Raw genomic sequence first — 15824 nt, forward strand, 5'->3', positions numbered from 1 at the left:
CCCCCCCCCCCCCCCCCCCCCCCCCCCCCCCCCCCCCCCCCCCCCCCCCCCCCCCCCCCCCCCCCCCCCCCCCCCCCCCCCCCCCCCCCCCCCCCCCCCCCCCCCCCCCCCCCCCCCCCCGCTGCTGGGATGATGCATGAGTCATGGCACATGCACACACACATGACCGCCTGGCTTGTGGGTACACTCAAATGAAGGGAGACACCGCAGACCCAAAACCTGCCCCAGGAGGGTACCACACAGCCCGGCACCCATGAAAGGGTCAGGTATATGGGGGCGGAGGGGTCTTCTGTGATGGCATTTTGCAGCAGAACACCCTGGCTAAGTCCCTCCCTTCTCAACCCTGGCCAGGGGTCCACAGCTGGGACCCACGGCTCATTGGATGACTGCCTTAAGAGGGTAGGTTGTTGCTCTGGTCAAACACAAACTAGACAGAGTGGCAGAAAAGAGGCCACCCTCCGGGGTCTAACTGAGGCTGGGGCAGGGGCACAAAGCAGGTGTCTTATGAATTAACATCACTCTGGCTGCCACCTAAGGGAGAGGATCTGGGCAAACCTCATCCTGCTGTTTAGCCGTCACTTGGAAAGATACACAGAAGCGCACAGAGACACACAGCCTGCAATCCACAGGCACCCACAGATGGCAAGTCGCAAACGCCAAGGCACACACTCTCACACACCTCCTCGTGATGAGACCATCTAGGCACACCGATGTGTGCATATACAGAGGTGGTACCCATGCAGAAATGGACAGACGCCCATGCCGGCTGGGGGCAAAGGACGGCCCAGAGGCCACACACAAGCGTGCACGTACACACAGACAGGCAAGATCCACAAAGATCGTGTACACCCAGAGGGACAGACAGACACATGAGGAACCCCAGGCCCCCAGTAAGGCATATACAGATGATATGAAACCGCAGCACACACCATCACAAAAAGAGGCATCGACACAAAGATCTATATACAGACACAGTTACCCAGAGGTCGGTGTGTGCATGCACCCTCTCTTACAAAATTAGATGCATCAGATACACACACAAGCTCATGTAGCCAGACCCAGAGTCTCTGTCTCTTGCCCCACCACAAGTCATAGGGGCAGATGGGAGGGCCCTCCCTGAGGGGCGCACACACGCACACACACACCTCAAATAGTAAAGCTGCCCTTCCTATCACAGAGGAAACCAAACTCTGAAGAAAATGGGAATCTAGCAGGGAGAGAGAGCCAAATGCAGGGACTGGGGGGTTGATCCAAGATCTGTATGCTCACTCCCCGGTTGGCTTAGGATTCCCACCATGGCCAGAATGCTCCCACATTCTCCAGAGCCCCCCTCCCCGAGCTGGAGGAAGACCCCCAAGACCAGCCACAAGAAGAACTCTGAGACAGCCCTCCAGCCACCTGCCCTTGCCCTTACGGAAGGGGTTCCCAAAAATACCTCTTAAAAGGTAATGGCTGTCTCCCTCAAGGAGTGTCAGGTAACCCCTGTGTGGAGAGGTGAGCCAGGAGACCACAGATAAAGGTGGCGGGCATTGGTGTGGACCCCAGTGCAGTGGCTGGGCCTCAGATAGGAGCCACCCAGATTTCTGCCTGTCTCCCTCTGTCCACTTCTCTCTCTCTCTGCTGAAGTAATGACTCCCTCTTAAACAGTCCCCCCAGCCCCACCCCCCCACCCTCCTTGGAGGCTCCTGGCAGCCCCTCAGAGGCAGTTGAAGGTAGGATTTGATACAAGGAACCTCTGGCACAGGCTCCTCAAACATGCATCTGCCCCAAAGTGTAGCCCACCTCCCTCCTGCCGGGTGCGCCTCCAGTTTCCTGACCAGTCCTGCCCTCCACCGCCCCCCCCCGTGCCTTTGTTCCCAGCCACCGTGGGGGCTCCCCTGCCCAGCCCTGGACCTGGGAGAAGGTACCAAGAGTCAAATGGCTACCAGAATCTCTCCACAGACAACTTTTGGGGGCCAACAATGGCAGGAAAAGGTTAGGGCAGGGAGAGGAGACACCCACCCTGGTCTGAGCCCCCTCCCCACGCTCTGGCCTCCTCAGCACTCACCCAAGAGCATTCTCCGCCTTTGGAGGCACCGCTGAGCCCGTCTGAGGAGCAAATGAAACCAGCCAGGGAGTGACAGAGGGAAGGGGTGGGGGTGTGAGAGACAGGAGGGGAGGGCAGAGGGAGGGACTCCTGCTCCTGCTGGAAAGCACCGGTTGTAGGGCCCTTTCTCCCCTTGTCTGGAAGCAGCTGCCTGTTCCCTAGTTTCTCCCATCCCAACCAGGGTGGAAAGCACAGAGCACTTCCTGCCCCAAGGGTGGAGAATGGGGCAGCTGTGGGGACTAGGGACAGGGGGTGGCCTCCATCCCCCTCCTCCTGAGAGTCCCTGTCTAGTGCCTCTTGTACTTAAGTGCAGAGTTGACCCTGCCTATAGAGACCTCCAGAAAGGAGGTGCTGCCAGACACTTCTTAGCCTGCCAGAAAGTTCTTGCTGAACTTTGAAGCCCTGCCTCAGGGCTTGCTGCTGCAGGAGCCCCCGTTCCCCTGTCCAGCCTTGCTCAACCTCTGGCCCACCATCCCTTTACGTTTACCTCCCTTTGCTGAAGGGGAAACTGAGGCCCAGAGAGGTGTGACCACTTCATCCCAGAGCACTGGCCATGGTGGTGGGGGAAGGGAGCCCCAGGGGCTTGCCCTTCTTAGTCCAGTACCTGGACCTGGACCTACTACCCAGGCAATGCCAGGTGGGGTGGGGGTGTTCATTCGATCTGCTAGAACTTCTGACACTGCTCCCCTGCTCCAGACCCTTCCCTACCCCCCAGGCTCAGCTCTCCTCCGTTTGCTCCTTCCTCCCCCTCCTCTGCCCCCCCCCCCCAAGAGCCAGCTCTCTACTCACCTGAGCACCTGGTGGCTGGGAGGGGTGGAATGGGGGAGAGGAGGCAGCCAACCCACAGCTGGACCCAGTCTGGCATTCCAAGCCCAGGCCCAGCGCTAGCAGCCCACCCCCTCAGCATCCTGTCTCCACCAGACAATAACCTGTAATCTCTGGGGCAGCCAGTACAGCCGGCAAAGGGTCTGCGGAGGGGTTGGCAGCAGCAGCTTCTGAAAACAGGTTTGTTAGGAAGAGGCTCTAGGGGGAAGGAGTTGCTCGTTTGGGGAGAGGAAGGAAACTCAAGCCCAGGGCTAATTAACCCACCCAGACACAGATGGAATCTTTGTCTTCTTGAGGGCAGGGATCTGAGCTAAGCCCCCTAATTCTCCACCCAGACAACCTTGCATTTCCTGGTGGTCTCTGGTAGGGAGAAGGGTCTGATGGTCAGGTTCACACCTGGGGGAGGGGGACCTGATGGCTGTCCAGGGAGAGCAAGGGGCACTTCCGTCACCTGCCACTTAAGGAGAACAGCAGCAGAGGGAGCTGGTTAGGCTGCAAGAAGAACTTACCAGTGGCCTTGGGGGAGCCCAATGTCTCCAAAACATGCACCCAAAGGCCTCGGGATGGATTGGGGGGCACTGAGGAGGAATCAGCAGCCCAGGGAGATACGGAAGCGATGGGGGGGGGGACAGGCCGGAGGGTTTCCAGGGCTTCCTGATGGGACTGAAATTAATCCATCTGCGGGGGTGTGGGGGGTGAGGAGCTCATCAAGCTGGTGACTCAGGCGTGACCTGAGCTCAAGGTCTTTGATCTCGGGCTCAGAATGCAGCAAGAGGCTTGTGTAGTCAACGACTCAGAGAGGAGATGGAGGGTCTGATTAGAACAGGAGCTAGGGGAGGTCTGAGGGTGCAGGGCGGGTGACAGCCTCCACCCGCCACTCTGATCCCTGGCCGCCCCGAAAGGCACATCTTTGCCCTGATATCCATTATCATCTGAGTGCATCTCTGTTTTCCTGTCCCCCTTAGTGTCTACTCTGCACTCCCCACCCAAGGCCCCCCTGGCCTGTTCAGAACTTAAGTCATTTCCAAAATCCCCTTCTCTCTGCTCCGGTGTCATGTTGCACTGCTGATGGTGGGGGGGGGGGGGGGGGGGGGGGGCCGGTGAATTGTATGGCTGGGTCAGTCCTGCCAAGAGAAGGGAGAAGGGAGGGATTGGCTTTGGGAGTCTCCCCTTCCCTCCCCAGCCAGGTGAGGCCAAGTGGGGGATGGCTGGCATCTCCCCATTTTTCAGTGGAGGATACCAAGGCACAACGCAGAGGAGAGGCCGTGGGTTCTGAGCACTATGAAGTCATCTGGGAGCCAGTCTGCCTTCTCCGGCCATGCCTTCTCCGGCCATCCCTCCTCCGCATTCCTAAAACATCCAGGTCCAACGTCTCTTCATATGTGCTGCTCTCCTGAGCAGCAACAGGCCTAGTGTAGGCGAGTCAGACACGCTGGGATCCGAACCCAGCTTTGTGGCTTTGGGTGTGTTGCTTAAACTCTCTGAGCTCCAACATCCCAATGTAAAGTGAGAACTGAGTGCCGCCATCTACTCCTGGCGTGTGGCCGGGTGAGGAAGGAATGCCTTGCTGCATGTGGACGTGCTCCCCAAACAGTAGATGCATCCGTGTTCCCCGGGCCCCGGGCTGGCCCAGCATCCGCAGTAGAGGCTGGGGCTGAGAGGGTTGAGCCAGCAAACCTTTCTGTAGACGTTCAAGAACCCCCTAAATTGTTTGGGGTGTGCGTGCGCGTGCATGTGCGCATGTGTGGTGGTCAGTAGGGTTACTGCGTTCAGCCTTAGTGGGGCGGAGGTGCCTGGTGCCCACACACCCCACCCTGTGGGAGGAAGGGAAGGGGGGGTGGGGGAAGATGGCTCCAGACACACTCCTGCAGGATGGAAGGGCCTGCTGTGTAGGAGACAAACAGGGAGGAGGGTGGGCAGGGGGAGGTGGGCAGGAAATCAGGGAAGTCTGGGGTACCTGCCGTTTCCCCATCCTGTGTCCCCTCCCAAGTGTCCCAGGCTCACCTAGGTGTGGCCCAGTGAGGAGGCCTCTGACCCAAGCATTGGCGAGGAGGCTCAGAGAGGGGGGAGTCCTAGCCTCCCCCTCCCATGGATGGCCTCAGGGACATGAGCAGGACACGGTCCCCGCCTCACTGCCTGGGACGGCCTGTCACTGTGCAGGCCGCCAGCCCCACAGACCCCTAATCAAAGTGACAGCTCCAGGAGGCCTCCCAGAGTGGCCTTCCCACCCCCACACCTTCAGCACCCTCCCAGCAAACGAGTGGTCCTCCTAGCTGCCACAGGCCTGGGACCTCACATGTCTAGCAACAGAGCCGTGTGTTAAAGGCTCCTTATACTTTGCCTCAAGCCTCTTGAAGGTCTATGTGTGACTCTTTCGTTCAGAGGCCAAGGCTGCCCCCGGTCAGCTGCACCCTAAGGGCTCTCTGCTCTGACCCCGTCCCCACCAAGGGCTGGGAGAGGCCTTCGGCATGGCTGAGGGCCTCTCACCGCCCCCCCCCCCCCGGTCCTCACCCCAGGGCAGTTGCTAGCATCCTCTTGCTGGGGCTGCCTCTCCCACCCCCAGCTCGCAGAGAGCCAAGGAGACAGGAGAAATGCATGGGGGTGGGTGGAGTGGCCTGGAGTAGACTAGGAAATAATGAGGCCAATGGAGAACAGGTTCTTAGCCGGGGCCCCCAAATTCCAGGGTTCCTAGAAATCTGAGGACCCTTCATCCCTGCCCTAGGCACAGCTATCACCCTCCCATGCTCCCACAGTGCTGCTCCCTTCCTCAGCAGGGCAGTTAGAAAGATCTGGCTCCATGGCTGCCTTCGCCCTCTGGACTGTGCATATCCGAGGGCAGGCACCGAGCACCCCTCCGCGCAGAATCCTGGCACGGGCCCGCACAGACGGATGACTGGAGGGACAGTGACTCTCTTCCCATTTCATAATCTGGAGAGGAGGGGCAGGCATCACGTCTCCTGGTGTCCCCACAAACCTACCCAGAACTCTGGGGATGAGGACTGTGGGAAGGGGGAAGCCCAGCGAAGGGGTCCCCATCCCCTTGAGCGACCTGTCTCTGGCCACATCTGGTGCTATAGCCTTCTCTCCTTGCATGCACGCCACCTGCTCTCTCCAGGGGAGCATGGTGGGCGGGAAGGGAGAGAGGGAGGCTTGTACCCCAGGGACTGCCATCCAGAAGCAGGGCTGAAGAGGCCATGCCGGGGGGGCAGCCAGGCTAGACTGGCCTTCTCTACCCGCTACTGCCCTCCAGCCCTGCTTCCGCATCAGTGCCCCCCTGATGATGGCACTGCCCGGCACAGCGTCACCTCAGCTGGAGTCATCCCGGGCACCTCCCTCTCCACATCCCTCCGTCACCGAGTCCTGTTGCTTCTGCTACAGAAAAGACCCTAGAATCTCTGTCCTCCTCCTTCTCGGGTACCCCCAAGTCTTACCCTTCCCCCTTGCCAGAGACATCTAAAAACACTAATGACGCCCGCTCAGAGCCCTTCAGTGACACCCATCACCTTCAGGACAGAGGCTAAACCCCCAGCCTGGCTGTGAGGCCCTCCCAGGGGGGTTCCTGCTCACCGTCTGTCACACCCCCCACACCCACCACACACCCGCTGCTCCCTGAAAGCCATGGGCCTCAGACGGCACAGCATTCGCTCTAGCTCTTTCTCTGCCCGGAATTCCCTTTCTGTCTCCGAGGTCCAACGTCAACGTCACTTCTCTGAAGCTTTCCCTGACTTCTGTCAATTCCCTTCTGCCTCTGACTTCTCCAAGCACTATCTGCCCAGCTCTTTGGAACCTGTTATTATCTTGGACAAACCTGTCTGCATATGTCTTCAGAAAGCTCTTTCTTGACAGGCCGGTATGCCACCTTTGAAAAATATGAATTCCTCGACAAATACCGTATGTTCTCAGTTATAGGCAGAATCTAAAAAAGTCAGTTTTGGGGCACCTGGGTGGCTCAGTCTGTTAAGCAGCTATCTCCGGCTCAGGTCATGATCCCAGGGTCCTGGGATCGAGCCCCATGTTGGGCTCCCTGCTCAGTGGGGAGCCTGCTTCTCCCTCTCCTCCCAGCTCGTGCTCTCTCTTGCTATCTCTGTCACTCTCTCAAGTAAATAAATAAAATCTTTAAAAAAAAAAAGAATCAAAAAAGTCAGTCTCATAGAAATAGAGATTACAGTGGTGGTGGTCAGGGGCTGGTGGGTGGGGGCAATGGGGAGATGTTGGCCAAAGGGTACAAACTCCCAGCTATCAGATAAATAAGATGTGGGGATTGAATGCACAGCGTGGCGACTATAATTAACAATGCCAACTCCCACTTAAGTTGGGAGATGTTAAATGTTATCGAAACGCACACAGTCATAATTATGTGAGGGGATGGAGGTGTTAACTAACCTTGTGGTGGTAATCGTTTTGCAATATATAGGTGTATCAAGTCATCCCATTGTCCACCTTAAACTGACACATATGTCAATAATATCTCAATAAAGTTGGAAAAAAGTAAAAATACGAATCCTCCAAACAGCAGCTTGCATAGTTGGTTTCTATAAATAGCTAATGAAAGAATGAGTGGCTTTTGAAACACAGACACACACACACACTCCAGAAATATCCGTACAGTCAGATACACCGTTACTGACAGTCACACCCTTGGAGTCCAGCCCCAAGCTCAGGTAGAGGAGTTGATACCGGCCATCCGACCATCCCCTGCCTTTGCTTACGCAGTGACCTCTGCCTGCAATGTCCCTTCTTTCCATGCCCCTGTTCCAAAGCTCAGTGTGTCTCCCCTTCCTCCAAGAGGCCTTTCCTGGTGTCCCCAGGTATAATCACCCTTTCTTCCTTTGTACCCACACGTGGCACCCACAACACTCATCTGCTCTTTTTGTGTCTGCCTCAGACCAAAAGACAGACTCCATCTTGGAGCAGGACAGTGAGGAGTAAGATGGGGATTTGTCTCCAGGCCCCAGCACAGTGAGGGAAACGCAGTTTTCCCCATGGCCCCTGTGTGCCTGTCAGCTGGAATCACCCTCATGAATGCATTCACCCATTTCCCCCAGAAATCTGTCTTGTAGCCAGCGGCCCCTTCAGTGCTCACAGCCAAACCTCTGCAAAGTCACCCCAGCCAGGGAGAGGCAGAAATCCTGGCCAGGAGTCCGGCCACCAAAGGAAGAGGGGCTTCCCCTGTCTGTCCCTGAGCTGGAGTGCTGTGCACCTTGCTGACCCCAGCCTTTAGAGGCTAGAGCAGGAACCCAGGCTACCCCTTCTCAGAAAGGCTATCCCTGCCAGGGGGCTCCAGACTGGAGAAATGCTGCTTAGGGGTTCTGGCCCCAGGAGACCCCACAGGGAGAGCTCCCACATCCCAAAAAGCCTTCCAGAGTCTCAGTCCTAAAGACCCTCAGATCCTGAGAGACCCCATGGAGGGCTGTCCAGATGTATCAGGGGGACTTCCAATCCTGAGACCCCATTGAGGGCACCCCAGACCCAACACCCCCCAGAGAGAGGCCACAGACCCAGAGCCTCTCATGAGGCCCGGACGGAGCCTGTGGGAGCAGTGCCCCTCCACACTGACCTGGCCCGGCAGGGGTCTTCCCCAAGCTGAGCTGCCTTAGCCGCCGCTGGTGGGCGCGCCCCCCACAGTGCACCTGGGCCTGGGCTGCCGAGTTCAGTTGGATGTTGCAGACGTCGCAGAGCGTGTAGGACGGCCGCTTTCTTTCACGCTTAGGCTTAGGCAGTTCTGGAGGCCGAGGGGGGCACTCTGTAGCTCCAGATATGGGGGGCTCCTTCTCACCCGGGGGAGAGGGGCTCAGTGGCCGCTTCATACCTGAGCAGAGAGAGAGGGAGACAAGTAAACAGGCTGAGTACTGTGAACACGTAGAAGGAGCAAGAGGGGTTCAAGACCCTGAGACACCTGCTCCCTGTGTCCCAGATGAAACTCCCCAGTTTTTGGACATCCCCAACCCAAGGGCGGCAAAGGGAGCGTGATGGGGTCCATTTCAAACAAAGCAGCATTAAAATACAGGGATGTCTGGAAGACTGTCACAAATGTCCGCACCCCGAGAGGCCGACACCTGGGACTCGGCCACAGAGCAAAGCTCAAAGAGGAAGACTTGGACCTTGGGGCCTGGGGGAGCAGGGAGGGGGAGGCAGCAGTGAGGTTAGGGGAGTCGCGCGGGGCGGGGGGGGGGGGGGGGGGGGGCCCAGCCAGGGCCCCATGCTCAGCCTCACAGCAGGCGCTGACAGTCCTGTGACAGGCAGGCTTGTGGTGCTTGCTGCAGCCACTAGCCAGAGGGGTGACTGCAGAAACCCTACTCCCTGTGCCCAGTGCCCGGCCGGGTGACATTCACAAACATTGACAGTGTGTGAAGCCATCCCCACCCCTGACCCACGTGGCTCCAGATGTCCCTTGCTGTGTTGGCCACCCAGGCCGTGGCAACAGTTGGTATTTTCAGTAACGACCTGGGCCCTGCTGCCTGCGTCGGCTGAACACAGCCTCTTCTCCCTCTCTCCCTCTCTCTCTCTCTCTCTCTCTCTCTCTCGCACACACGTGCGCACACACGCCTGTGCCACCCCTCCAGGCCCCTCATCTGCCACACACCATCTTCCTGTTCCGACTCCCTTCTCTGGAACCTTCCTGCCTGACTCCTCAGCTCTAACCTGCTCTCTTCTCGGCTTGCCAACTCCCTTTCTCACACTGAACTGTGTTCCTTTTCACTTCCTGGATCTGTGTGCACGCTCTCTGCCTGGACTGCCCACGGGGCGGGTGGGGGAGGGGGGTGGCTCCTTGAGGGCCCGGCCTGAGCCTCCCTCCTCCCCCACGGGGACAGAGAATTCCCGAGCTCAGGGACATGTGACTTCCTCACAGCCCTCTGAAGAAACCGACCCTGATGACACCTTGATTTCGGACCTCTAGCTTCCAGGACTGTGAGGCAATACATTTCTGTTGTGTAGGCCACCCGGTTGGTGGTACTTTGTTGCCGTGGCCCTAGGAAACTAATACATGGAAGGTCTGACCCGTGGGCTTTCGACGGTGCCTGGTGGTTTGAGGGGCAGCCATCCCGGAAGCCAGGTGGAGCAGCGAGGGTGCAGTACCAGTGACAGGCTCCAGGTGGCGCCGCGAACACCTAGCGGGAAGCGAAGGGGGCAACTCCATACCCCTCCTGGAGGTCCCTAGCCCCTCCTGGAGGAGGGGCAACTCCCCCACACTCCTGCCGTCCCTAGCCAGAGCCACGCCAACCTCCCCGGCACTGTGTCTGGGGTCCAGGGCACAGTCCTGCCCACAGAGGGCACCCTGGGAGGTTACTCCCCTCACCTTGCAGCTGACCCCCTCCTAGGCTGCACTGAGTCCCCACCTACATTCTGCACTCTTTCACCTCGAGGGGGAGGTCATCAGAGTTGTTCCGGCCTGCACAAGTCTTCCCCCACCCTCCCAGCAGGAGGAAGGAGCCGGAAGAAAGTACTGCACGCAAGTGTTTTAGGGGAGCTCCAGCTTGCCGGTGGGGAAGAGGCTTAAGGGGAATGAGACTTTCGTGGCCAAGCCTAGGAGAGCTGCCTGCCCCGCCAGCGAGGGGACAGGGGGATTTTGAAATCTCAGTGGAATTTATGACAGGCGGGCTGAGGACACGGCCCAAGAGAGCCGACAAATACCTGCCATGGGGCTGATTAAACCTCTGTGATATACAGCCTCTGGGCTCACAGGGCCTCCCTGGATTCCGGGGCTAATTGTGCTCCCCTGGCCAGGCTGCCGGCCTGCTGCAACCTGCCCGGCCTGACCCAGCCTCCCCAGCTGTCCCCTCAGAAGCCACACTGCTCCAGCTAAGCTATGACTCCCAGCCAGAAAATGTGGAGGGGTGGACACTTTTGAGGGCACACACACATCTGTCTAGCCCCTGCTGTGAGCATCGGCAGGCCAGCACCCCTTATAAAGCAGCCTATAAAGCAGCAGCATGACTCACCCTCGCTGGACCTACACTTGGACAGGACCTGGCTCACATGTTCTCTTTAACAGAAGAGGAAATTGAGTCCCAGAAGGGGTGAGTGGACTTGCTTCAAAGTACATGGAAAGACAGTGAAGAGCTGTTTCTAGAAGCTTCCTTGCCTCCCTCTTTACCCAGCTGCCCAGGCCACCTCTTCAGAATTACAACCCCATTTATTGAGAACTTCCTATGTGTCAGGTGCTTTGCACATAGGATCTCTTTTAAACTTCATAACACCCCATGAGGTGGGCACTATTATTAACCTATTATCCCACTTCATAGATTAGAGAACAGGCATTGAGAAGTTTCATAGCCAGACAGGGAACCTACACCTGTCTGACCCTGGAGCCCAAGTCCTTAACCACTGCCCTATCCCCCCTCTCCTTAAAGTCTGCCAAGTCCTCTTTTGAATTTCTGGGTGGGGAGGGGGTTTTTACAGATTCTGGGAAGGACTCCTGGGAGGACTTGGGGGTGCCCAGCCCCTAATAGGCTGGAGTGCTAGGCAGGGAGGGGGCCACACCCTGGAAGGGAGGGGCTGGAGCCAGAGATGCTGGGAGGGAGGGATGTGAAGAAAGGGGGAGTACTATGGGGTGCCTGGTGGCTCAGTCAGTTAAGTGACTGCCTTCAGCTCAGGTCAGGATCCCAGGGTCCTCAGATCAAGTCCCACATCGGGCTCCCTGCTCAGTGGGACCCTGCCACTCCCCCTGCTTGTGCTCTCTCTCTTTCTCTGTCAAATAAATAAATAAAATCTTTTAAAAAGGGGGGGGGAGAACTGAACCTGAACTGAGTTCTGGAAAAGACCAAGTGAAAGCAGAGCAAAAGAGCATACGTGAACCCAGGTGTCTGTCTGTCTGTGATTTGCACAAAGCCCCCTTGCTCCCACCTTCCCTGAGAGAAGGCCAAGGCTGCAGCAGGGAGCCGGGCTTGGACCGTGTAGGGAGCCACCCATGTAAAGGCAGGCTCACACCAGAGCTGGAGAGCAGATGGAGGCCAGGGTTCCTGCCTGCCTGTCTGTCTGTCTGTGTGTCCACCCATAGGGAGCTGGAGGGGGTGGGGGATGGGGGGAGCACCCAGGCAGGGCCCCAGGGCTCCACCTCCACCACCACTGCTGAGTGATGAATGGACTTCGGGGCTTGGGTCTCCGTGGGGCCTCAGGCACTGCAGTGGGGTGGAGCTCTCGGCCTGCCTGTCCCAGGAGGGCTGGCTGGAAGGGGACCTTGGAAGCCGTACAGTGCAGAGCAGGGAGCTGTTTCAGCTGCAGCCTGGGAAGGGGTCCTCAGGAAAAAGCCACTTTTGCCAGAGGGTTAATGGGAGTAAAGGCCTTGGGCAGGACATTAAGGGCTCCCTCACTAAATCCTTAATGAGCCCAATTTACACTCTGGTATTTTCCCCCATGCCTGCCAACATCTACCCTCCCACCTTCCCCAGCCAGGTCCTAGACCCTGCCTCTGAGAAGGGAGCCCGGCTGGCTGGCCAACCTTGGGCTAGTCCCTGTCCCTCTGGGCTTCAGTTTTCCCTCTTTAAAGAGAGGGGGTTGGGCTGGGCTAATCTCTTAGGTCCTTGGCAGGCAGTGCCACCACCACTCCCAGCAGCTGCCTCTAAGGTGGGGGTGAGGGGAAGACCAGGTCGTATTGGTTTGTCGCAGCCACCAGAGAAAGGCGGGGTGGGTTTGGAGAAAGAACTGCCCGTGGTGGGTGCCCCTTGCACTCTTGGTACTGTGCAAACTGCACCTCCATTGACCCTCACAACAACCCTGAAGGCATTAGAGATGAGGAAACTGAGGCTCAGAGTCGAAAAGAGAGGCAGGTGAGTAGGGCCAGTCCTTTCCCATCCTGTGATGCAGGGGAAGGGGGTGCATGCCCCAGCAGCTCCCATCCCACTCATGCACAGGCTCACCAGCAGGAGCTGGGGGTCCTGCCCCTCCTCACCAACCCAGCTGCGGAGAGAAGTGTCTGGAAGAAGAGAGGCCTTGTTTGTTCTTGTCCTAGCAGAGTGTGAGCCCTCCTGGGCCTGGCTGCCAGCTCAGTGCCCCTCAGGAGCCACCACTGAGCATATTGGTCTCTCCTGCCACCTCCCCTCTCCCAAGGCTGACACCTTTCCAGGGTGAGGAAGGGGGAATTAGCCACTTCAGTGCTTGGCCACCACAGGGTGACATCTACCCCCACAATTCTGTGGGCTCAGAGAGCTGGAGTCACACCCAGGTCACACCCAAGGCTCCCCACAGGAGCCAGAGACCCCCACTAGAGGAGTAGAATGGCCTGAGTGGGGCCAGGCTTGCCAACCCCCAGCCCACACCTCCCTGCTTTGCCAGGGCAGGAGGCTCCAGGTGTCAGAGTCCCGGTGGGGGGTTTCCACTGGGCAAGCCAAAGCAGCCACGTCTGTCTTCCCATCCAAAGTAGTGACAGAGGCAGCCCAGCACCTTCCCCTGGGGATGCTGGGTGCTGGGGATTTCAGGAGTAAACTGGCTAAGGGGTGCTGAAAGCCAACACTCAGCTCCAAGGAAGGGAGAGAGAGGGCATAGGAGGTGAGGGAGAGCCATGGTCCAGAGATGAGGTCACCGTCCCCCACCACTTCCCCTCCCCCAGTCTGCTCTGTCCTCACCCCTATCAGCTGGGTGTCCCAGAGGGCCTCCTGCCATCCTGACACCCCCAAAGATAGGGGTTCCCTCTCCTGGGCAGTGATCTCCCTCAAAAGAGCCTCAAGCCACCCTCAGGAAGGAAGTCCTTCTTGTTATCTAACCACAGTGACCACACAGAGAAGCTGCCTCTAAACTGGTGATGGGGAGGGGCGGTTAGGAAGGGAGTATTAGCCTCAGCACCCCCCTTTTCTAGCCTCTGCTGCCAGGCCAGGCCTGGGAAACCTGATTGTTGTGAAGGAAACCCCCTTACCTCCACCCCTCTTAGCATTAGGACCAGGATCTTGGTGCCCTGGCCTCCTCATCCATGGCTTCCTTGCCTAGCCCAGCTCCCCACAGGCTGAGCGGTAGCTCCCCAAATCCCATCCCCTGCCCGTGAGGGCTCCACCACCAACACTTCCAAGCTAGGGCTGGGGCGTGAGTCCGGGGAGCCAGAGGGAGGAGGGGTGGGAGTCCCCAGACTGTTTGAGAGTTGTGGGTGGAAGGCAGCCCAGGAGGGCCCCACCTATGCCCTTTGCCGAAGATGAGGCTATGGGCTTGAAGGGGGAAGGGTGGACAAGAAAGCCTCCGATGACTAGGAATCCTGGAAATGGAGGGGGGTGGTGAGTGTGCTCTTTGCACCCCCAAAAAGACAATAGGAGATCTCCCCTTCCCTCCTCCTTCCATTCTATTTTATCCCAGGGGCAGATAGGGGTGGATTGATTTTGGGATTCTCTAAACTCCTTAGGAAAAGAAAGTGAGTTATTTGGTCGAGCTCCCTATCTCCAGAGAATGGTCCCCTCCTTAGTGGGGGGGGGGGGGGGTCTCACCTTCTCTGCCCTGTGGTTTCCAGCCTCCCTTCCCCTAGGGGGAACTGGAAGTCCTTGCCATCACTCTTGTTGTCTCCCCTCCTAACCTCGGGCGTTTGGCTAAGTTGCGGTTCTTGCCTGCCCACCTCCCCCACCCCACAAGGTGGGGCGGGGTCCTTGCGGCTGCCCGGCTGCCCGCAGCCCTACAGAGCCACCCACGCCCCCAGCTCCGGCGCGCCGGCCCCTCGGGCGCTCAGCCCCAGCGGAGCTCTGTCCGGGATGGGGAGCTGGGAGTGCGGTCCCGCGGCCAGCGCCGGCGCCTACCTGAAGGGCGCTGGCGACCCCAGCGGGGCCGCATCCGGCTCCCCACGGCCCCGCCGGGGCGATCCGGATTCCTGGCTCCTGGAGGTGCGTGGCGGGTGAGTCCCAGGCCTGCGAGTCCCGGGGCTGCGGCCAGTCTCCCGAGCCCGCCCCCGGCCGGCCGGCGCAGAGCAGGTGCCAGGAGCCGCGCCGCTGGGAGCGGAGCGCCGGCGAGACCCCGGAAAGGAGCTGCGCGGCGGGGCTCCCCAAGAGGACAGGCGAGGGGAGACCCAGGGGTGCTCCCTGCAGAAGGGCTGGGCCCATTGGTGAGTGTCCTTATCCCTGGCCAGCCAGGCATGAATGCCCCTTGGCGTCTGAGGGGCCCTAGAGCTCAGGAAAGGGAGTCGCAAAGTGGCCACCTCCCAGGGCTCTTCTGTGATCTCCCCACCCCCTGCAAATTGCCCCTCTTTGGGGGCGAAGCTGGGAGAAAAGGAAGAAACTGACATTCAGGGAGCACCTACTGGGTGCCAGGAGGGATGGCCTTCAATCCTCATAACCACTCTGCCTGAACTGGTGTGATCCCCATTTTACAGACCAGGAAACTGAAAGACTGTCACTGGCCCCATCACACACGAAGTGAGCACCAAGCGGGAGACTCCAGACTGCTCCTGGGATCCCTTTCCGGAGGTCAGGGGAGACAGCCAGCGGGGGAAACTTCACCCGTGTGTGTGGCTGGGGCTTTTCCTGATTTCTCCCAGGGCATCAGTGCATGGTGTCTGGCCCAGAGTGGCAGCACAGTGCAGGGGCGTGAAGCCAAGCAGGGGTGGGCAGGAGGCAGGGACTGGAGGCATGACCTCCTGAGAGGGCTCTGCCATCTTTCTGTTAATGGAGAGGCAGTAACAGGGTAAGAAAGCGAGTCTCAAAGAAAGGGGGTAGAAATGGCTCTTGTATCCCGAGAAGATGCATCAGTACGGCTCACCCCCATTGTGCTCGGGGCATTGTGTTTACCGGGCCCTGTAAAGAGGAAGTCCCACCTTGGGGAGCCCTGACCAAGCCTCGCCCACCTGGCTGCCCCTGTTTCCCAGAACTTCTTCCCGGTCCCCACACCCAGCAACTCACTCCTGTCTTGAGGCCTTTGCCCCTGCTGTTCCCTCGGCCTGGAGCCCTCCCCTAACCTTCACAGGCTTGTTTCCTTGTGGCTCAGGCCTCAGCTCCAATGTCCCCTCTCC

General features: G+C 58.8%; 1 protein-coding gene across 1 annotated transcript in view; it reads right to left on the reverse strand.

Annotated features, from left to right (window-relative positions):
- The window catches only part of ZNF385C (zinc finger protein 385C), a 28139-nt gene extending 18539 nt beyond the window's left edge, over positions 1 to 9600 (reverse strand). The window contains exons 1-2 of the mRNA XM_073889493.1: positions 9286 to 9600; positions 8469 to 8720 (exon numbers count right to left, since the gene is read on the reverse strand). Of these exons, the coding sequence (XP_073745594.1) occupies positions 8469 to 8718 (250 nt within the window). The 5' untranslated portion in view covers positions 8719 to 8720; positions 9286 to 9600. The remainder of the gene's footprint in view (positions 1 to 8468; positions 8721 to 9285) is intronic.
- Between the last annotated feature and the right edge of the window lie 6224 nt (positions 9601 to 15824).

This window comes from Callorhinus ursinus, unplaced genomic scaffold (assembly GCF_003265705.2).
Source record: "Callorhinus ursinus isolate GAN/ISIS: 27379988/994484 unplaced genomic scaffold, GSC_fseal_2.0 scaffold108, whole genome shotgun sequence".
Taxonomy (NCBI): domain Eukaryota; kingdom Metazoa; phylum Chordata; class Mammalia; order Carnivora; family Otariidae; genus Callorhinus; species Callorhinus ursinus.